The sequence below is a fragment of the Nymphalis io genome, chromosome 27, assembly GCF_905147045.1.
Source record: "Nymphalis io chromosome 27, ilAglIoxx1.1, whole genome shotgun sequence".
NCBI classification, from domain to species: domain Eukaryota; kingdom Metazoa; phylum Arthropoda; class Insecta; order Lepidoptera; family Nymphalidae; genus Nymphalis; species Nymphalis io.
This window is the reverse complement of record NC_065914.1, coordinates 1,355,623-1,379,722: the sequence shown is the minus strand read 5'-3', so window position 1 is coordinate 1,379,722 and position 24,100 is coordinate 1,355,623. Positions and strand designations below refer to the sequence as shown.

Genomic DNA, 24,100 nt, shown 5'->3' with positions numbered 1-24,100 from the left:
TTGTAGCTTGTTTGTGAATTTCAATTCGAAACTTTACACTTAATAAATTGAGATATGATGTTTTATAATAATAGATGGCGTTACTTGTCATTTAAATCACGCTAATGTTTGCCTCACGCCAAATGTCATGTGTGCTATTTTCGTAGTTTCATTACACCATTGTATTATATATAGTCCACTTAAGCATAAAAAGAGGTCAACTTCGAAAAGAAAGATAATAAGTTTAGATAACTCGTGTACACCTTCATTTTGGCGTTCTAACGGTTGTCGCCAAAGTCTCATAAAATCTCGCGTCTGCGTCGTAAATTATTCGAGGTCAAAGGTCACAAAAATCAGTTTTTCGCGATTACATCGGTTTCTATTGACTATAAAATATGGGATAAATTTTACTGGCCGGGGACGGGCCGGTTGGCGTGATTAGTAGATACTTGCCCTTCACGCCGAAGGCTGTGGTTTTCCCACCGAGGACAGACATTTGTGTGCATGAACATGTCTGTTTGTCCTGAGTCTAGGTGTAATTATCTATATAAGTATGTATTTACAAAAGAAAAGTAATATATAAAGTATATCAGTTGTCTGGTTTCCATAGTACGAGCTTTGTACAAGCTTAATTTGGGAACAGATAGCCGTGTGTGAATAACGTTCTATGATATTAAAAAAAGAAGGATATTTTAAGCATTTTTTCATGCGCTCAACCGTTTTTGAGAGGGTGGTGAACGTGCAGTGCTCTGACTGAAGCGTACAGGGCAGTTTTCTTGTAAAAAACGATTTGTCAAAACTTTTTGGAGAATAGATTTGTGTTTTGACAGTGCCTTATCAATGAGTAAGTCCAATTAAAATAACGAGCAAATCTAAGTGTCCCTCTATTATGATGTCCTCTCGCGTTTTGATTCTTCGATATCTGTTTCTTTGACAAGAACATCAGCATCATCTCGCTTGTTTAGTGATATTTACATTCATCAATAACATTATATAATATTAGTGATACACGAAGTATCTGTAAATGAGTATATTAAATATATGTTAAATGTTATTAAATACAATGTATTGACCAATAAATAATACAAATTATTCAAAATTCAAGGTATTATTCACCCAGATTCAGTTGACCTTGCATTACGGTATGTATGCCAGAGCGCAGCGCGCTCCCCGCCCTCCATCTCAAAAACGGTTGAGCCTATAAAAAAATGCTTAAGATAAAAGTTGTTGCAAATTTTATAATTTTTATAATACAAAGCTACAGAAACCGTGATAATAACGAAAAACCAATTTTCGTGACCATAGACCTTGAATAACATATGAGGCAGACACGAGATTTTATGAGACTTTTAAGAAAACATTTAGAATACTAAAATAAAGATGTACACGAGTTTTCAGCTTATTATATCTCATTCCGAGATTGATTCATAATTTGACTGGACTAATACTGCAGTGCAATTCTTGTAATGTTACTGTCGCTATATGGTCACTTTCTGACATTTCACGACCAAATTCTGCGGTGAGTCGAGTTTCTTCTTAATATAGTGTCGACAGTGTATCATAATCATGAATTACTTCGTTTATATTTATTAACAGTAAACTTAATTACTCATGGTTAATTAAAAGTAGGTAGGTATGTAGGTATACCTAAGTATATTAATAGTTTTAGAGTACACGTGTGATGTTGATTAGGTTCTTCAAATTGCTTTAGAAAAATTTGCCATTCTTACAAGATTTACCACCCTTGACCATAGGGTAAATCCGTTACTCCGTGGAACCCCATAAAGTAGATAAAATAACTGAGTAAGATCCCAGGCCCCCAGACCTTACATATTTTCTGATGGACAAAATATGTACAGCAGAATAGTATTTGTGTGTACAGTGAACGTATACTTAATTATTGAGAATTTTTAATTTATAAAATGTGTATAATAAAATAATTGTCAGAATTAATAAAAACAACAAACTTTATTTATAGTAGGGGAGAGGGGGGCAAGATGGGGTACATAACGTTTGAACCTCAACCAAACTAATATTTTGGCCTTTATAATATCATTTTTTATTTTAATAACCATCTTTGGTAATCAGTCTCCCGTGATTCAATGTAATTAGGAACATATGCTATGTAATTAAATAGAAAGTTCCCAAAAAGTAGAAAAAGTCAGTCTCCCCATCTTTTTCTTTTCCTTTTCTTCCGGTGCCAGCTTCTTTTTTTACCTGCGCTGTCACCCTAGGACATTTGTAACTAACAATCGTCATGGTAACAATGTTTTTAACAAAAATAATGATAATTGGTCAATTGTTTTCTGGGGTAAGGCAGGTACCCCGCCATGCTTGGTAGCGAGAGGTGCTGGTTGGAGACGGTCTACTTCTGCGAAAATGTCATGTTGCAGAAGGAGGCAGCGGAGCGGGAGCGTGAAGAGAGGGCCTCCGCTGACTCGCTTCGCCGAAGAAGACCGGGGAGAAGGCGTCGGCGCTATGCGCATCTTCTCCTCCCGCCGTAAGTGTTGCTGGGGTTAGAGGGTCTTTGTACTCCGAGAACCCCCTAGGATTAGGAGGCCTGCAGAGGCGGGTCAACCGTGGTGGCGTCACGGTAGTATACATGCGCAAGCGATCCCGCGACGCCCCTCGAAAAGGCGGTGTGGGGAACCACTGATTTTTTAGTAGGTATTCCGGCGCATGCTCAGCGCCGGCGAGTCCCACATACCCCCACTTCAAATGGGGGAAACGCGTTTTTCCAGCAACTGTTTATCCGACACGCAGTTGACCGGCTTTTATTAGCTTTCATTTAAAGGAATACATTATTATTTGTCTCGCCTGTTGTCAGACGCTAGGCCTGCTAGCTTATGGCTAGGGAGTATATGATATAGTCATATAGTGTTCCTATTCATAACAATTCAACTTCAGGTCAAAACGAAACGATTTAGTCCAGTAAATTAAAGTCTTACGATGCCATTATGGCGCTTCAAACTAAAAAAACGGGTACTAAATTATGAGATAATTCAATGCTAGCCATAACAGACAATCGATTTAACATATATCGTTTTATTCCATTCATTAGGCATCAAGGGCTACAACTCTGGGCCCTTCACAACAGGACCTGGGCACTTCTAGGTTTATTTTTAAAGACATTTATTCTCAATAAGACATATTATAGTCACTTCCTTGAGAACAGAGGTTACATAATGTGTACTCGTCGTTGAAATTCTTTATCTCGTCATCTAGCCAATGTATTTATAAACGATTACAAATAAACATTTTAATAACTCTGCCATTATATTTTTAAAAAATACACAGCAAATATTTTTATTTTATTCACAAATGATAAAATCAAAGTGCAGTAGTGCTGAACGGACTCGATCAAACACTAAATTTAACTAAATAATATGCACTCTATAGGTATACTTACGGTGGAACCTTAAATTCGCTTAGAGGGTGTTTGGCCCCTAGGATTGGTCTGGCAGCTTACAAAATCCAATATAGCCCCCTAAATATCATAGATAAAAATCAAGTGTCAGACTGTAAGTAAGGTGTCGTATTTAAAGTGTCGGCCAATAAAAACTACCGACAGAAGACGTCTGGCAGTATTCATTTCAAATTGTTTTCAATATTCCTTAATAGTCTGTGAATGTCCTACTGCTGGGCTGAAGGCCTCCTCTCCCTTTTTGAGGAGAAGGTTTGAGCTTATTCCACCACGCTGCTCCAGTGCGGTTTGATGGAGTACACATGTGGCAGAATTTCAGTGAAATTAGACATATGCAGGTTTCCTCACGATGTTTTCCTTCACCGTAAAGCACGAGATGAATTATAATCACAAATTAAGCACATGAATATTCAGTGGTGCTTGCCCGGGTTTGAACCTACTATCATCGGTTAAGATTCGCGCGTTCTTATGAGCCACTCGGCTTTTTTTACAATATATTTTTACAATATTCCCTGCAACATACGTAAGAATCAGTAGTCAGACTGTAAGTAAAGTGAGTACAATTTTTACGTAGCTGTAGCACCTGGTACCTGACAATTGGCCGTCGGCCCAAGCTAGTGGGTATGTATACATTCACTGGACACACTAATACTACTTCATTATACATATTTTGTCCATCAGAAAATTAGTTAGGTCTGCGGGACCTACCGTGGCGCTCCTCGTTAAGACGGAAAAGTTACCGCTGGTTTTTTAGAGGGCATTCCGATGTTCGGGGCGCACTCGGCCAGTGTTCTCTCCTCGCCCGACACCAGCGAGCCCCACATACCGCCCCTCTGTTCCAGTGGCACGTAGCGCGTTTTTCTAGCGATAAAAAAAGAGGTCCGTAGACCTAAAAGAGGTCTACGGTACCTGGGATGTTGGACTATAAGTTTAAAAATGTTTTTTAACTCAATTAGAATTAAAAGTTAATCAACATTGACAGCTTTATTAGATTAATGATTGTTTAATTAGCCTATCAGTCTATAATACTGACATTGATGTCGTCTTAAGCGATATTAATTTTAGCACGAATATATTTTATATTTAACGAACATACATAATATATAATAATAAAGCAATTTATTTTCGAAATTAAGCCAAACTTGGTCGTAAAGCTTTGTGCCATTCGTAACATATTCTTTCGCCGAACAATTGGTATTGTGAGTGAGTTAGTGGAATTACAGGCACAAGCGACTAACTTCTTAATTACCATGCCTTAAAAAAAAAATCCGCTATTGTGGCGTCCCTGTTTGGGTCAAGGTCATAAGCATCTATAATAAAATTACGCAAACACATTTGTCACTCCATAACTCATAACGTAGGCTAATAAAACAACTTTAACTCACAAAACCTATTACTTCGAACAATAGGTCTTTTCTCAGATTTATCTGCTCGGTCAATGCCTTTGTCAGCCTCATTCCATATAAAAACGGAAAGCTGTCCTGCGTAACGAATAATGTCACTTGATCGTTGTATTCTTTGTCTCTATATTCGGAATATACATCATTATAATATATATTTATATATACCCGCAGTAGCTTTTAAGATAAAGAAAAACTGTTGTTACCTGCGTGATATTTTTAGGAGTTGTGAAAAGGTATCTTGCGTGGTTAATATTACATGTAGCCGAGAGGGGAGATAGTCCAATGGTTATACGTAAATTTCCTGATTAAAATCAGCCTCTTGTGTGTGTGTGCGTCTTCTACCACTAATACACGAGAGGCAGATTGGATCGTACTGAATCAGCTTCTCAAGAGGCCTTCTCGAAAACATGGCAAGAAGGTAAATTGTGTTGCCCATATTACATGATACATATGTCTCGTTGGTCTAGTCATCTAGTGGATATCTTATCAGCCCTGACACTCGGGGCTTAAAAGATAGCTCGTGACCCTGGGGCCTTGAATGTGCGAGGTGTCTCGGGTGTCCTATTTCAGATGGCCCTAGGAAGGCTTCGCGCTGCCTATGCAATAACGAAGTGCGGGGGACGAGATAACCCCCTGAGGAGAGTGACGAGCAAGGCACAGCATGGGAATACAGTTATAGTGGTTTTAGTGGGTAAGAATCTCACTTAACCCGTTTCCTCCTGAAAAAAAGTTGGATATCTTATGACTTTCTATTGTCACAAACGATATAGGCAGTGTTACACTCCCGTGTCACACATGCACATGAAAGCAGATGAGCCCTTTCGGCCTGTGCCTAAACACTCTCCGGTCGTGTCTGATTGTCGTCTAATCGCACTATGAGAGTGAGAGAAGAAAGTGTGTCTAAGTTTTCACTTGCGCATCTGCATTTCTCGTCTGCGATTGGCTAATCTTTGGCATAGCTCGACGAAATAACCGAAAGACTGAAGAACAATATCACATTCATAATATAACGATTGTCAATAAATTATTCAAATATTTGTAAATAAAAAGGCATTCAATAGACATATAATTTATTATCTGTGCAAACAACAGATTACGCTAATATACAAGGTATAATTTAAAGTAACTATACAACATCTATACGAAAAGTTACATTTAGAAATCTTACATAATATATATATTAAAATATTGGTGTTCTTGTTTTCTTACAGTTCGAGCGTTATGGTGTTGCCTTTTATAAAAACTTTTTTTTTATTTTTTTATTATAACAAAGGTAAGTTATATTATAATTATATTGATAACAATCGTTATAACAATATAGCTAAGTGAAAGTGTTACCAATAAACCATTAAAAGATGCGCACGCTGATTGGTGTATTTTTAATTCGAATACGTATTACGCTGATTGGCGTGAAATGTAAATTCTTGTAACTCGAAATGAAAGTTAATGAAGCTTTTGTTTAAAATCTGCAAATCCATAAAGATGTCGACCATCGTTTCATGATATACCTTAGAACATGCCAATACTTATTAAGATGCGGAAAACGCGTGAAAACGGATCGCATTTGGGTAGTTTTCGTTAAATTTGCCATAATTTATACTGATATTATAAATGTAACTCTGTTTGTCTGTTACGCGCTCAAGGCTAAACCTCTGAATCGACTTTGGTAAAATTTGACATGGAGCAAGCTTGAACGCCAAGTAAGGCAATAGCTATATTTTTTTTATCTAATATAAATAATAAATAATTCGCTCTTCCTCTATCGCACGAGCGAAGCAGAGACAACATTCTCTCTGCCTCTGAACATTAATTATGAACAGACGCTTTAGTTTTAATGTATAAAATCAGTTTTTACAAAACGCAATCCCAATTCGCGCTAAGTAATTTTGAATACAAGTACATTATCAATTATAAATTCCTTATAATTTATTTCTTTTTAGTTATTACAATATTTTTTAAACATACGATAAATAATTAAATTTCATTTAAAAAGAAGAACATTTTTTATACAAATTAATATTTATTAACTAAATATTATAATTTAATTACAATACATCTTTTAAATAGAATTTCAAGGATCATCGTAGTACTTACGTAATCTAACTATATTTTGTCGTAGCGTTGCAACAGACTCACCTGACGACGACGCCATTTTGAAATGAAACTTGAACTGTCACTGTCACTTATGTTTTTTTCAATTGAAACAATAGCCAAGAAAAGACATTAAAACACAAAGACGTTTTTTTTTTTTTGTAAATGTTGTCAAAGATTTAACGATTATATACACAAAGTTTATTTATTGCAAATATGTAATAGCAACAATAAATTGAATAACGACACTCCCAACGAGCCAGATAAGTTTGTTGACGTATTTATTTAAAATATTCCTAAGATTAAGTCATACATATTGGATGTACAATTATGTTATTAAATGTATATATTACATAAATAAATAAGTTGAGGTAAAGGAGTCATTTCGCTGAAATGTTATAAAGATATAGCTTTTTGTAAAAAATACACTCTATAAGCCCATATTATTATGTTAGTAATAAATATATCACAATTAAATATAAAATAGCTCATGTACTGTTTATTGTTGATAAATAAAAATGGTTATTTACAGACATTATTATAATAAAGACGTGATATTTTAATGTTAATTTAAATGTCGTGTATTAAGTACATTCATATTATTATATTATCGATAACTAGAAAAAATATACTGTAATTGTCACATCCCTAATAATCCCTTGTTCGATAGTGTAAGTTTCGCTTCCAAAAAGAAGCCGGCTATTTAAGTACTAAATAAAAATAATATCTGTAAAATTTTAATTATAACATTCAGAGATAAATTATCTCTTATAAGTAACTCAATATAAGTTTTTTATTATATGGCAATTTCCAATTTATATTTTTAACATCCATTAAAATAAAGTCGAATGAAGAAATTTATCCAGATTACAAAAATTAGCGGCGTGCAATACATATATTTATAACTTCATTATATCACAAAAAATATACAAGTGTCTTATTTTTATTGGAATTCTAATCGCACTTATAATAAAACCATATTAACCATACCTATCTTTTCTTTCAGGGGGTGAGTAAGTGGACAAAAAGTAAGGGGTTTTCTGCTGGCGACTTCATGTATCATAGTTTAAGCTGTGCGTTGAAAGTTGTTTGAAATATATAAATGTATGTTTGTATATTTGTTTGAAACTGTGCGATCACCACATTACTTGTCACATATGTAGGTATATTTTCATGAAAATGATTCATATACTTTCCACTTTATTATAAGTCGTTTCGATGGCGCTCCAGCAAGTAGCGGATAAAGGCACCGGTGCTTCTTTGCATGATACAGAAGTCGCCATAATATATAAATGTTAGATGACCTTTATTGTCTTCTAGTAATATAAAATATAATAATTAAGCTGGAATAAGAATGATAGTTGATACGCAAAAATATAAAAAAATGCTATCGCTAGTATGCAAATATTATGTAATAAATATTACATATGTTGCCCCTAGGGGCCCCCTTCCATAGGGGGCCCTGCTGCACCACACCACCTACCCCTACAATAGCTACGCTATTGACTGTAGAGCAACCACTTCTAAACCAGTCAACTGGTGATCACCATGACGATTGGGGTATACGTACGGAGAATATTTTAGCACTATCTACTTCGTCATCCCCCGGATATTCTTTAATATATTCCTGTACGGATTCGGACTGTAGCTCTTGTCAAATTTAAGGATCGCTCGTCATGACATACAAATATAATTGATAGAACCTTGTACCTTTTATTCATTTTATCTATATACATTTGTATATAAAATAATAACTGATTGCCTGACTCTGATTGACATATCTATGTACAGCCCTAACTACTGGGGATAGCACCATAAAAATTTGCTTACGGCTTCCTTTTACATAGTTGGTTAGCACTAAGGCTTTTTGAAAATTTAATCCGTAAGTTATAAAAGTATAAAGGGGATGAAAGTTTGTATGAAAATCTTTCTGTTTTGACGAAAGAGCTACAAAAAATTTTATTTAGCAATTCTTAATTATGACGCGTAGAATCCGCGAATTTTCAAACGACAAATAACACCATCTAACATCTTTAATCTTAATTAAAGTCTTGTTTACTTAACATATCAATGTAATATAATTAGTGGGATATATACTCTAAAAAATATGAAATAATAATTGCTGAGGTGATTGAGTTTATTGAAGAATAGCTCTACAGTTTACTATTGAACATTTTTGAACACTTTTACCATCGTAAGAGTCCCACAAAATTACAGACTTTCTTGCACAAGGCGTAAGTAATAATGCCCAAATATGAAAAAATAACTTTCATTTTAAATTAATTTTATTAATTGTTAATTTCGTCATGGTATAGTTTTATATCAGACTACATTGTGCCCTTTGAACGTATGTTACCTGTGACATTTTGATAAGTGACACAGAACAGTGAATAGGAACAAGTAACTTGTTCACGCGTGAGGTTTATATTTCAAGGTAAAATTTGAACTTAATGCACGGAATATGTAACGTAAAATTACTAATATTAATTAAATGATTCAAAATTGCTTGTAAGTTAAACTTGAATAAAGAATATTTTGATTTTGAATTTTGGCAGTGTGAGACTATATATGCGTGTGTAAGACTTATTACGTAATCCCTTTGCCTATCAATCTTACAGTTGTAAAGAAAAAAATATACAATATTTTTCTACAATCAAACACATTGCCCGTAAATATTATAGTCTGCAAAAATATTTGCAGGCTGTAAATCGAAATCGTTTTCTATTTAATTAACCGACATATTTTGTTTTCGTTATGTAAAACATGCTACTTTCTCTGAACTTTATTCTAAGGAAAAATATTTATAGGTTATGCACTTAACCCCTTTGTATCAGAAGTATTTAATGTCATGGCAACCCTGTTGTAACATACTTAATGGTGTAAATAAATATTTTTTTCGACTGCTAACCTTTACCTTGACTTTATTTACCAAAACATATGGACTTTATGACCAAACGCGATAATTGGTACAAAATATTTCGAAACTAGATTTGACTTTCAAGGATTCGCGGTCTGTTTGTAGGTATGTCCGTAACCGTTCAGAATCGGAACACTTAATACGTTACTTTTACAATTTTTAATAGATAAATATATAGATATTATTTTATTATATAAATCCTGTAAAATGTAGTAATTTTTGATGACCCGAGAACTTATCTGAGCTCTGATAAAGTGGGCAAAAAAAATGTGCAGTCAATATGCTTTGATTTGAATGAAGGACATTTAATTGTATTTCATAAATAGTGGAAATAATAAGTATTGAGTTCTTGCAGGTTCAGGCGATTTAAGTGTTATCAGATCGAAATTAAATAAATAATATTTTTATTACCATTTTGTTCTTAACGTGACCCTGGGTCTTATTTTGAACAGGACTTTCCTTATATCGATATTACGTCACGATATTTCGCGAAAACAAGGATGCAAAATTGTTTCGTTTAATGCTTTCCCAATATTTAGTTCATTCCAGTCACAGGAGTAAAGACAAACGGCGTTTACCTTGAATTGCCGCTGATTAATATCATTGGTCGACAATAATCTATGGTATATGAATGGCTTTGAATGTCGCCGAAGTTGTCATCGGAACTTTAGTAAAATTAAAGTGTATATAAGTAGTTAAGTGGAATATTGTTGTATTATAAATAAAGATATGATAAATAAGAACAGTTTATGCATGTTATAGGAGAGCTATTCGCAATTCGCATGGTATATGTAAATCCGATCGGAAATGATCAAAAAATTATTCATGCTTTCTTCAAAACTGTAGTTATATAAGTCGAAATATATCAAAATGAATAAGTTGTGGATTGTAAATGATTTATGCTTTAAAAGATCCCAACGCTATATCATGGTTTTATGAAATGTAACATTCACGTAAAACGAATATTGTTACTTATTTGAAACAATAATCTAACATAGCAATATAAAATTGTTTTATTAATATTATTCCTAGTTATTTTGATTTCTAAAAAAGAAAAAAAATACGGTGTTACCCACACCGTTTTTTTTTTAATAACTTTATGAAACGAAAGCAGTTTAGTAAATGAAGTCACCCCAGATGCAGCCAAAAATTAATAAAAACAAAGGAAAATTAAATAAATGAAAAAAAAAATGTACTATACAGTATATTTTTCCTTGCAAAGCTTGCCGTAAAATATTTAAAAATTAAAAAAAAAACGAATATTAATATACTTGACACACATATTTACATTTATGATTCAATAATATTTAAATGACTAAAATTCTTATAAACTACATATCTTTGATAATAGAAATAAATAATTCCTTTTTTATTTACTACCTAATAAAATAAATATAGCACAAAGTCACTTACTATGTAATATACATGGGTCTTCTTATATATAAAACATATAAAATGTTGCTTTCTCTTAATATATTTAAAATTTCAAATTTGAAAGTTTGATGAACGCTAAAATATTTTGTTTTTTTTTTTTTAGCATGACAGCACTGAACGTTGGTCAATTTGTTAAAAAAATACGCTCGTGTACAAGCCAAAAATATTCATAGTATTTTGTAAAGCAAGGTTTATTTGAGCGAAGTAATTTTTATATAAAAAATAGAATTATCAAAAACCTTTTTCTTCAATGAGCAAACGCTGATACCTTTTTAAGATCATTATTGGATTATATTATTAAAAACGATACATATTTTTATAGGTATCAATAATTTTAAAATAATAGAATCCGTATTTATAGCCAATTAATATTATAAGACTACGATTTAAGTGCATACTCGAAAATAAATTTTAATTGACGGTGATCAGTGTTGCCATAACACAATAATATAATTATCAATTCTTAGTATAATTATCTGCAATTATTCTCAATGTACATAAATCTTCTTTCATGCTTGAACGCATGCGCTCGATAATTATTTCTCTTTAAAAGAAAAAAATATATTTTCACTATTATATTAAATATAATGATATATTTATATAAAAGTTTATACAAAATTATTTAAACAGGACTTTCTTCATCGTATTATCAAGAGGGCAAGTGTATGTGCTGTGCAAACATATTTGAACTACCAACAACAATTAATTTTAAATTACACTACACAAACTAACGTTTACAGACAATAAGGCAAAATTGACTGTATATAATACTATGGTCAAATGATTGTTGTTTGGTGCTGTGGTCTGGTTGTACCCTAAACCCAGATGGTTTAATACCCATTGGGGACTTTATGTATTCACCATGACAGTTTTATCCATAAAACACCATCATTTTCATAAATGACCCGTAACCAAGTTATATTTGACTCGCATTTGCATAATTAAATATCAATCCTAGATTTGTTGTGCTAATGTTCTTGATTATAACATTGGCTTGATACTACATTTACAAATTGATATTATTAATGCTAAATAGGTATCATTCAAATCAACAAAGTATTTACTAAATAATTTTTAGATGCCTTTACATAAACATTGTAAAAAGAAAATTATCTACCTAGTATTCGAATTGAGTTATGTTATTAGTAAATCTAGATCAAAGCAATTTCTGTTTTTGAAGAAAGTCCTTGTTTATTTATGGAAGAGGGCATATTTTATATACAGTGGTCCGGCTCTCCCTAAATATTAATAGGCAGCACAAGAATATATCTGAATATCTATCTGATATATTTGATATATATCCGTTGATAGAAAACGAATGGCATTTATACATACACTTAATCAGTAATGAAGCCATATATTGTGTAAAGTAAAGGGGCCGGCCTTTACTTTATGTTTCATCATCACAAACTTTCCGGACAATCCAATATAAAACAACAATATAATTATAAATTTGTCAGAATTCGCTACCTTATCTAAACTAGAATAAATTAATTTTAAAATAAAATGTGCGCTGTCTTTAGATTAAAATCAGTAGTATTTCTTTATCTGGGTCCATTAATGTTATACCAATAGAATGTTTACAATAGTAGAATAATAAGCGGATTCCTTCTTTTTTAGTATTTAGTGTTTACTAAAGCAATTATAAATTATTAAATTTTATAATAAACGAATTAAAAAATGTAATATAATCACTGTACTATTGTGTAGCGTTGCGCGCTTTAAAATAATAGCTATCATAATTTAGTATCTTATAATTTTAAATGAGCAATTCTTCTATAAAATTATGTATATATTTTGTGTATCTAGGAAATAGCTTTTTTTTTTTATAGAATAGGAAGGTGGACGAGCATATGGGCCACCTGATGGTATGTGGTCACCAAACGCCCTTAGACATTGGCATTGTAAGAAATGTCAACCATCGCTTATACAGCCAATGCGCCACCAACCTTGGGAACTAAGATTTTATGTCCCTTGTGCCTGTAATTACACTGGCTCACTCACCCTTCAAACCGGAACACAACAATATCAAGTATTGCTGATTTGCCGTAGAATATCTGATGAGTGGGTGGTACCTACCCAGACGAGCTTGCACAAAGCCCTACCATCAGCTTTAAGGATTTGGCTCAAATTTTGTACTAGGATAAAGTTTATCTATATATGTGTCTTATCAAATAAAACATATTTATTATAAAACAAATTTATGCCTTTTGTTAGAGTAAAGCAAAACTGCTATCATTTTAAAATTAGAAAATTTATGTCATAAGTAGCAATTTAATTAATATCTGTTGTATTTAAAAGCAAACATGAGAAATTACCTAAATACCTAAAACAAATAAATAATGATTATTTACTTAATAAGACATACAAAACCGATATTTTTGATCTAGTGACATTATCACTCTAGATCAAAAATATCAGTTTTTATCTATTATTCGGACAATTTACACATGGCATAATGCTTAGTGTATTAATAAAATTTTTGGTGCTATTAAAATAATGTCCTTTTTACAATATGATATTATTATTCCTTACTTTAAATCTTTTTAATTATTCTACTATTGTAACACAGTTTTATGGACTAATAAAATATAAACATAAAATACAAAATTAAGGAGCTTCTACACTGATACATTATTTTCCACAGATAAAAAAGAGGCATCATTAATAAAACTGTTTTGAGGGTTATGAAAGATTGTCACAAATAAAATTTAAAATCATACTCGAACAAAATTTACATTAAAACTAATTTTTGGAAAAATATTAAAAAAAAAAAAACAAAAATTAATCACAAGACTGGTTAGTTAACGTTTTAGCTATAAATCGGGCAAGCAAGCGTGTTCGAACAAACACAGCACTTTGTGTATAAGTTCATATTGCTCCGAGTTTTGTACCATACCTCCTCTATTCAAACGCATATTACAAACTATACCCAGTATATCTACTTTCTGTTCATTTGTCAACTGCTTTATACCATTTAGGATAGCAATCAAGCACCCTGTCCTGCCAATACCCGCAGAACAATGAATTATTGTTGGTGGTGAGTGATTTTCAACAGAGAAGTTCAAAGGTGACGTTACACACACTTTGACAGGGCACGCTATGCTCTGGGACTCCAGCGGAGGAAAAACGAACTTGGAACCGGGCTTAGGACTATCACTACATTTACACTGTTCTTCTTTCTCGTCTTTAAACTCACTGAAGTCATAACACTCTTCTTTTAAAATATCCAAACTCAAATTTAACAAAGCATTAACATCCTTCGGACACTTATGATCCGCCCAATTGTGAAACCAATAATGATACACTGAGACATTATCATCACTAACACCACTTGAATTCACATATGTCATATCCAATTTTCTTATAGTGTAACCAGATTTCTTTATCTTCCCGGTATTCTTGATTTTAAACGTGTTCTTCGGGGTATCGTCTTCAAAAAAGAAGCAGACCTCCGAGCAATCAGGACTTGATATGGTTATTTCCTCATCTATCTCCAGTGGAAAATATTTTTCGCATTTTTGCCTGTTGTTCTCTATGAAGTTTGTCAGCATGACTATCTTCTGCACATATTCGGTGTTGGTACCAGGAGGTCTTTGGGAGAGGAATTCGGCGTTGTTTTGCCGAACCATTAGCCAGAAATCGTATAATGTGTTCGGGAGTGGCCCTTGAGTTGCAATGTAGCTGTTTTTGGTGTATTCGTGCCCCTGAAATAATTAAAATTGATATTATTACATTATATATTTACTTATATCATTTATATCAACAGGCTTATAAACGTTGATTAGCTATTAGCGGGTGTTTAATTAATTACTGATTTTTCTCTCTCCTTGTCATTACTGAATTGACATTCGAAAGAAGGAGAGACTCCGTTGTTCAACAAATGACCCCCTAAACCACATTAATAAGTAAAATCTTAAGTAATTAATTTTAGTATCGATTATGCACCCAAATAGAATATATTTAATCGTCATTCTAATCATGAAGATTAGAAAACATTTTATCGTTTCATCCCTCGTACTTAAATGTTATAGTTTAGAGTCAGAAATAGCGTAGAGGGCAGAGCTTTGATCAAACATTTTTAACATTCAGTTACGTATACCACGCTATAAATTAGCTGATTATTAAAATTAGAAAAACAGTAGCAGCCCACGTGGTAGATAAGGGCGCCATATACTTTCTTGTTGTTTTTTACGAGCTAAAGTTATATGCAGCAAAATTTCAGTACACATTATAAATAATGCGCACTTTCGTTAAGGCTCACGTGTCGTGTTATTCCTATGAATTTAGAATAGAACTTTATAACTATTTAACAAGATTTTAAGTCTAACCTTTATATAATTGGCATTTATGTATCCCTCGCCGTTATCACCATCAGCTCGAAGAATGAATCTAGAATGTTCGTTGGGTAGGATCGTCTTGTACCTATTCTTCGTATGAGACCCCGACACTATTGGCTTCTCCTGAAAATTAGTCGGCATATCCCAAAACTCCTGGTGTAAGTTTCTCAATAACATTTTCTGGTATTCAGAACATGGTTGCGATACCACCGGTTCCGACAGAGCCATCTCTGGATTCTCTGCTGACATAAGATCGATATCGACGCGACCTGAACAACAGTGCTGACCCTCATTTTTGCTCAAGCATTTAAATTTGGAATATCCATTTTGGAAGACATCGTTCAAGTCTTTTAACTGTTGTCTCGTCAAAACACTCGAAGCGTTCTGTAAATGTTGCATATTGGCTAAATACAGTCTGAAATCTTCAGAGGTACTTTGAGGGCTCAGAGGTTTCGTTGTAATATTACGGACGAAACCGGGTTGGAAGTTACTGTCCTCCTGACGACCGAACGCGTATATAATCTCATTTTCCTGATCACCACAAACGTAGGTTAGGTTCTGGGTATATTCCTGGTCGCCGTACGATGCTGACCACAAATTATCGTGTGAACCGAAACTCTTTTCCGTTGACCGGAATTTTGTTCTATTTTTATACGATTTTGGTATTAAATTTTCAGTGCTCAGTGACTTTCTATGTTTATCTCGGTGCGGTAAATCTTTAAGATTTGCATCTATTAACGTCTCGTCTATTTCTAAATCTCTGGGCTCTTGAGGTTGGATGTTGAGAGTTAGGGACGTATTAGAACTTCTTCTTTCTAAGATTCCCTTCCTTGGTTCAGCATTATCGATGCTATGGTTGCTGTTATATATGCTTAGGTTACATGTAGAACCATTTAGATTGTAATTTGATATGCTTAGGCCACGATTAGTCGATAGTTGAGGGTTCGAAGTGTTAATATTAAGAGTAAGAGATGTATTTGAGCTTCTCCTCTCTAATAAACCCTTTTTTTGGGTAAGTTTAGCTTCCTTGTTCAGAGAACTGTTACTCGAATGTCGACTAAGATTGTTTGACGATAATATATTCAAGGTAAGACTATTGTTTGAGCCACGGCGCTGTAGCAGACAATTTTTGGAAACTTCCCCAGACAAATTTGTATTAGACGAACATATCACTCTCGTGGTTGGCGTTAAGTGATCACTCGGGTTGATGGAGGCGCTAGAATCTCGCCTTTCCAATGAAAACTTCTTTTGTCTGCTATCGTTGTTTAAACTAAAATTCGATATACTCGTTCTAACGGTCGCTAAATTATGACACGAGGCGCCCGCGCTACTTAGAGAACAATTCGAGCTCTGCAAACTGTGCGTACCTAACATACTTTGATTCGAATTACGTCTATGTAATTTCTTAACCAATTTTTCGTCTTCAACGCACGGTTCGAAATCAACAGACGGTACACCCTCGGGAAGGGTTTTTAAGTTTGTACTTGACACGCTTAAATTTTGTTTATAATTTAATAGGTTAGACCCTAGTGTTTGACCGGAATCCAGGTGAAATCCAGGCCTATTATCAACGGTGGAAACATTTATTTCCGGAGCGTTATCCGTCATGTTTTCGTCGAACGAGCCCATTGTGCGAGAACCCATTCTAGAAGTGCCAGGTTGGTATAACATGAGGCTCGCGTGATTCTCTCTTAGAAATATACCACTATCCTGCCCCTTCATGAACAACCTACGCTGGTCTGCGTTCGATTGTATTGAGTTATACCCCACTTTACCACCAGACAAATCGTGTTTCACGTTCTTTTGAGCTAGTATACGTTTCAACTGACGTTTTGGAGTATTGGGGACAGAAATGGAGTTTTGGGGTACTTCTAGGGTCTTCTTCTGGGGCAGAGAAAGATTTACGGTTTCAGAAGAATCCAATGATGTCGCTTTGACTTTTAAAGTTGGTGTTTTAACCTTCTTCTCTTCAGCATTTGTGTAGAGCTTCTCGAATTCTAACAGTTCTTTTTCGAGATCGCTATCGCGTTTCGACAAATCGATTGTTAAGTTTCGTAAATTCTTACCTCTTCGTTTCGTTTGAGTTTCAGCGGATGTCGTTGCACCTTCTTCGGATGTTACTGTAATTTCGAATTCCTTGGGCGAAAACCTGGGCATATCTAAGAAAGACTGGGTATCGCAACTTTGACGGAGACATTTCTTCTGCTTGCGATCCGGCGATTTCGGGTCACTTTCAACATTTTCCTTCTGATCAACGTCAAATTTAAAAGCTGGTCGTTCATTCGAAGGTGATTTTTGATACCGCTCTATGCTTTCACAGGACGCGCTCGCTTCCTGATTTTTGTACGCTTCGTTCATTTGATCTTTCATCTGTTTAGCTATTGGTAAACCTAGATTCTGTTCGATTATTTTTGCATTATCTGAATCTAGAGATATTGATTTTAATCTCTGTCGTCTCAATTGCGCAGAATTCGAAATAGGAGTCAATTCGTTTGTCTCATTTGCCTTTGTATCGACTTGCAAAGACACTATTTTGGCACAACAATCTACTACATCCCTGTCAGTTGCGTCCATTTTAGTTCCAGCATCTGCTGTTTCTTTGATATCATCACATTCGGATATATTAACCTCTACGCTTCTATAGTTCGTATCACAGCTATTATGTCTTCTATACTTTTTTACGTCAACCTTTTCGGCTGGTGGCGTAAATCTTTCTCTTTCTATGGAATTCCTCCCCCCGTATCGTTTCGGTCTCGGTGATACTCTCGCTGCATTCTCATCCGTTGCAGCGACGTGTTCGAATGTGAAGTAATTTTCTTTATTATAACTATGAACCTTAGGGCTAGGTCGAGCACTTAAAACTCTAGGCGAGCTGGGTTTGTCTGACATACCGTTTGTACGGTTTCTGTGGTCACCTAACGCTCGCTGCGACTGAGGAACTTCCGCGTCCCGAGGCGTTTCAGGAAAGAATTTCGGTGATCTTACACTATCATAATACACAGACTTTGGTGAGGGTTCCGCGAAAAACAAAGGCGATACCATTTCGGGTGGTGTGAAGAAGCGCGGAGAGGAAATGGTATCAGCTAAAATTTTCGGTGAAAAATCGAATTTAGTCCCGGAGGTCTTCTCCTTAGCTGAACTACACTCGAGTATACGAGGAGAACTTTGCATTTCTAACCTCTCCGGTTGACTCTCTGGCAGAGGGCTTTCGTTAACACTACACATATTGAGCCTCGTGCTCACTGATCGAAATCTTCGCAAATTAGTCGGCGACATCTCTTTCTCGCTCTCGTGCGGCGACGAGGGCGGTCGTTCTCCCATTTCCCTAGATTTTTCGCTATCTTCGCTCAACTTACGCACAGATTCACTATCGAATCCAAAAACTTCCGAGTCCTCTAATTTCGCACTACTCACAAAGGGTGACTTCTCGTCTTTTTCCAACGACGGAGATCTTGTAGCGCTGTACTTCTTGGCTCGCGATTCCCTTTGCTGATCGACCATGAGATCCGAACTAACGATTTGGGCAAATGGTCTAGCAAGAGCCGAATACTTGTAATCGAAAGGCCGTTTATGAAGCCACTGCTCCGGCAGAGGTAGCTTCGGTATTCCACGATATTCTAATGGAGGTTGTCGCGGACCTTGAGAGCTCGATGGTTGGGGTGAGTCAGATTGCTGAGGAATAGTATTTTGTGTGCAGCTTTGTACGATAAGTATATGAGGAGGTTGCTGAGAATCGTGTCGGGGTTGTTGGGAGTTGGCGGGGGGTTCAGGCGCGGGCGCAGCGGACAGCGCGACGCAAGCGCGTGGGGGTTCCGGCGGAGTCCCAACGCGAGTCACGCGTGCCGCACCATTACACACTATGTGCACCTAGAATTATATATACATTGTATTATATTTATATTTATATATATATATATATATATATATATATATATATATATATATATATAGAGAGAGAGAGAGAGTATAATATAATTTGTCTACATTTTATATTACACGTGTCTAATTTGTTGAAGTAAATAGTGACGTGAAGATAAAAAGGTACCTGGGTGACTGTCGTTTGGGGCACGGGCGAGGGCGCACGCTTGGCACGGCGGCAGAGCGCGAGCAGCGCCAGCAGCGCGGCCGCCAGCGCGCCGCACCACCACCCCGCCTGCGCGCCCCACATGCCACCACCCTCACATCTACAAATTCAATTGCATCGTGTTAACGTAATAATTAATATAATTTATTATGTCGTCTTCCTGATTGATTTCAGCCAATACAAACATTCAAAATATATATATTATTTCACAGGTAAGTGCGCAAAAACAGTTGCACTTTCTACTCCCTCGCTCTCATCATCATCTCATACTCTGATGACACAAAAACTAATAATGACCGGAGAAAACTCTGGTTCAAGACAAACAACTTCAATAATTAATATGCCAAGGAATAGTCTACATAACGAATACATACATTCAAAAAGCCACCCCGAAGAGTCAATAGCTTATATTGTATCAGATTAGTCATGAGGAAGGAAGTACGAGTTTTCTAATTGTTTCTTAATGTTTTTTTCCCATATGACATTCAATTAAACATACTCATAATTTGCCTTAAACCATGATGGTATTTATAAGTTCATTTTTAAAAATAAACATATATCTTATGGATCATAAATGTCATTTGCAAAAGGTTAAATTACCCATTGTTGTGAAATAGATGGAACAGTTCAATTTTAAGCGAGGGTCCTAGGTTCATATACAGACACAATAAACTTTGTGTACACATGATTTGTAAAATTTTTTTTTTTAATGTTTATAGTAGATGGACATGTAAATCGGCCACCTGTTGGTATTATTGGTCACCGCCGTCTGTGGACATTAGCGATGTAGGAAATATTAACCATTCGATATCTCATTCTGTACGTCAAAGTCAAAAATCTTTATTCAATATATATGCGTTACACTTGCCTATTGATTGTCATAAATCTACCACCGGTTCGGAAATAAACACCTCAGACCTGAGAAGAACCGGCGAAAGAAACTCAGCGGTTTTTTTTTCATATCTCATCCTTTACAAGATGTGCAATAAATATACAACACTAGCCAAATTATATATACCTTTTTTTTAATTTGAGATAACCTGGAGGCGATCGATTCATTCCCAGGGTATACAATCATTTAAAAAGGTCATCGGATGTGTAATATTTTCTATTTTTTAACGATTCTTTTAAATTTCATAATTGAATATTTTTGAATGTTTTCTAGGATCCTGTTGTAAAAGCGTATACATTGTCCCATAAAAGGCTTACTAACCCTGTGTAATCTGGTAATAATGGTTGTAATTTTATACTTGTTCCTGATGTTAACAGTATGTACGTCACAATTTCTAGTAAAATCTTTTGTTTTTGTGTACGTACATAATTATCAAATATATGTTGAGAAGTGACAGTCATTATTTTTATTTCTTTAAATTTACATCTAAATGAATCTCTTGGGCCCAGGTTATAAATTGCATGAATAGCCCTCTTCTGCAGTACCAAAAATCGTATTAATATTGGCTGCATTACCCCAGTGTAGAATGCCATAAGACATTATACTGTGGAAATAACTAAAAAATACTAGTCGAACCGTATCTACATCAGTCAACATTCTAATTTTTTTTACTGTGAAAGCTGCAGAGCCGAGTCTATTTGCCAATTTATTAATATGAGGGCCCCAGACGGGAACTCTTACTACATCTTCTTGACAGATTTGCTGTACCATCGGATTATGAAAATGATGTAATTGGTGTAATTGTCACCAGTGTTTGCACAGTTCAGCTAAACCAGTTGTATGAAATGGTTTTAAATACCTATTTGTACTAATATTTAAATTAAAACAAAATTTAATAAGACGAAGGACAATATTATTTATTTTGTCTACTTAGAACCAATTTATATATACATTATACATATATACTAGATAATTAATTAATATTTATTGATTGAGATTACATGACAAGTGTGAACCGGACTTCTTGTTTACGTACATTATACTAAGTCCTATCATTCTTACTGTTTATTTTTACTAAACTATTAAGCCTAAGGAAAAAAAGTGTATTATAAGATGATATATTGCTTTACTTTGAAAGGTGTTATTTATTAAATAAACTACAGAGTCAACGATAAAGCGAATGAATAGTTACAATTGTCTTTTTTATTATTGGGAATAGATAAATATTTAAATAATGATATACTTATCATTAACGAATAAATATTAAAATATTCAAAACAGACCATTCAGTGAATCATTACTATTTTTATTCAGTCAATCATACATCATAGCACAGAAGAACAGACATTTTTATTTCGGCTACCTGAGTATTTTATATAAATTTTGATTTATAATGATTACGACATACTCAACACTTGGTTTAAATTGTCTGTATTAATTTAGATAAACCATGCTATCAAAATTATTAAGAATCTACAATATACAAATTAACTTATTTTATTCATAGAATTTTAATGTTATTCCTTAGTACATAATCTTAACAGTTTGTAATCCATATGTCAACTTGTGTTTGTGTGTTTAAATAAATTATTATTATTATCATAGATATTTTGTCCAGTGGTCTGAGGTTTTAACTGATAAAAAAGCTCATTCATTATTTGCATCTCCTATTGCTAATTTATTTTAATTAACTTTATATTTACAAAAAAAGTATGGGTTCTTTACGCAAGTAATATTTTTATTTATCATGAAACAAGCTTACAATACAATTTTTACCAAAACAATAATATTTTTACCTATCATATTTTAAATTTATATTTTACCTTTAAGTGAGTCTTTGTTCACAAAACATTATGAAAATGTAAATTAAACAGGAAACAGTATTTTTACTATATTATGTCTGTTAATATTATTTTGCAAGGCCATGATAAATTAACCTGTGTTAGAGATGCACTAAATCTCGATAGTATAAAAAGCTATATAATAATGAAAATAATTATCACTCATGTCATCCCTGGAACTCTATTTGTCTTGAATCATCAAAAAGAAATCACATAATAAAATAATTTTGCTTTTCTCAATACAAGATGCCTTTTTAATGTATGGTGATAAAATGTAAAAAAAAAATATTTAGTAAAAAAATACTAATGGCAGAGTAATGACAATATCAGAAATAAATTTAACATTTATTAAATTTTCCTAAAAAGATTCAATAATTGTCATCATTAAGTAGCACAAATAAATAATAATCAAGATAACAATAAAACTTACTTACTTTTGATTTAACAAAGTGACAATATAAGAAAATCCAATGAAATTGATTTCTTTCTTCAACATTTCCACACTAAAGTCAACAAATTGCACTATTGATCTTAGATTATTCATTTATAATAAAAAACTGAAAGTTTACATGACATTTAACAACCATGAGCAATGTAATAATACAAGTTTTTGCAAGTGTGATGCTACTAAGAGTTGAGTCATCAGGTAGTGGAAGAGGATGGGTCATAACTATCTCATCACCTGCCTACGACTTTTCACAATTTCTTATCATTATTGCGACAAAAATATCTTGCTGTCATAGCTGATTAACCACCCAATTCATAAGTTTAATTTGTTTTAATGGATTTTATTTTAAAACATAAATAAAAGAATTAATGAATACATACGAATACGAATTTTAGTTAATTTGTTGTGTAAGAAAATATATCGATATTTTTTTCCCGCGTAATCACTTTTTTTTTATTATGACTACGGAACGCATACGATACGACTGTTTACTTAAATCTTGTTGTATAAAATGCAATCTATTTGTGGTTGACGTCGTCATGCGATGATATTCAGTTATCGTCTCGTAAATATATATGAATACTGCCCCAGCGATACAACTATCTGCTGTGTATTATCAAGGCCTGTTCATTGTTTCAATAATATATCTTATGTGTGTGATGTATCTTGAGATTATTTTTAATGTTTTGAATTCATTGTGCATGATATGAATACTAAGTTGCATATATTTTTTTATATAGCTGTCGTGAATTAATATATTATTGGTTAAATAGTATGTTTTACGAAAATATATACCAAAATACTTACTGTGCATCAGACCCGAGTGTACAGTTGGTTGGTTCCGTCGTCCACCGTGTAAAAATTATCTTGATATTATGAAATAACACAAAAACACAAGCACTAAATCACGTCACATGCACTGGATATACAATTTTCGCTTAGTTTTCGATATAAATCACACGTTTTCGAAGACACTCGCCCAATAAGTTTTGACGTTACGTGAGTCGGCCATTTTTCTTAAAACCCTGGCTTAATGTTGCAACTTATCAAATCGTATTTCCCGTCAATAATTTTAATTTATTTCGAATACCTAAAAATATTTTATTTGATTTACTATATTTATATTACTTGATGGACTTAAAGATAACAAGTATTAATACGAACAAAATTATAACGGCTTACTTGTTAAATTTAACATTGATAATCCATTAATAACTAAAAAGTATACTTCTTTACAATTACTTCCA

General features: G+C 33.8%; 2 protein-coding genes across 2 annotated transcripts in view; both read right to left on the bottom strand.

Annotated features, from left to right (window-relative positions):
- The window catches only part of LOC126778820 (ribosomal RNA processing protein 1 homolog), a 171,248-nt gene that overhangs the window by 72,376 nt on the left and 74,772 nt on the right, over positions 1-24,100 (bottom strand). The gene's annotated exons all lie outside the window — the stretch shown is intronic.
- Positions 11,023-23,870, bottom strand: LOC126778778 (uncharacterized). The gene is made up of 4 exons (XM_050502417.1): positions 23,661-23,870; positions 19,634-19,772; positions 15,580-19,455; positions 11,023-14,955 (listed from the first exon to the last, which is right to left on the bottom strand). The coding sequence occupies exons 2-4, from the start codon at positions 19,754-19,756 to the stop codon at positions 14,065-14,067; spliced, it is 4,890 nt and encodes a 1,629-aa protein (XP_050358374.1). The 5' UTR covers positions 19,757-19,772; positions 23,661-23,870; the 3' UTR covers positions 11,023-14,064.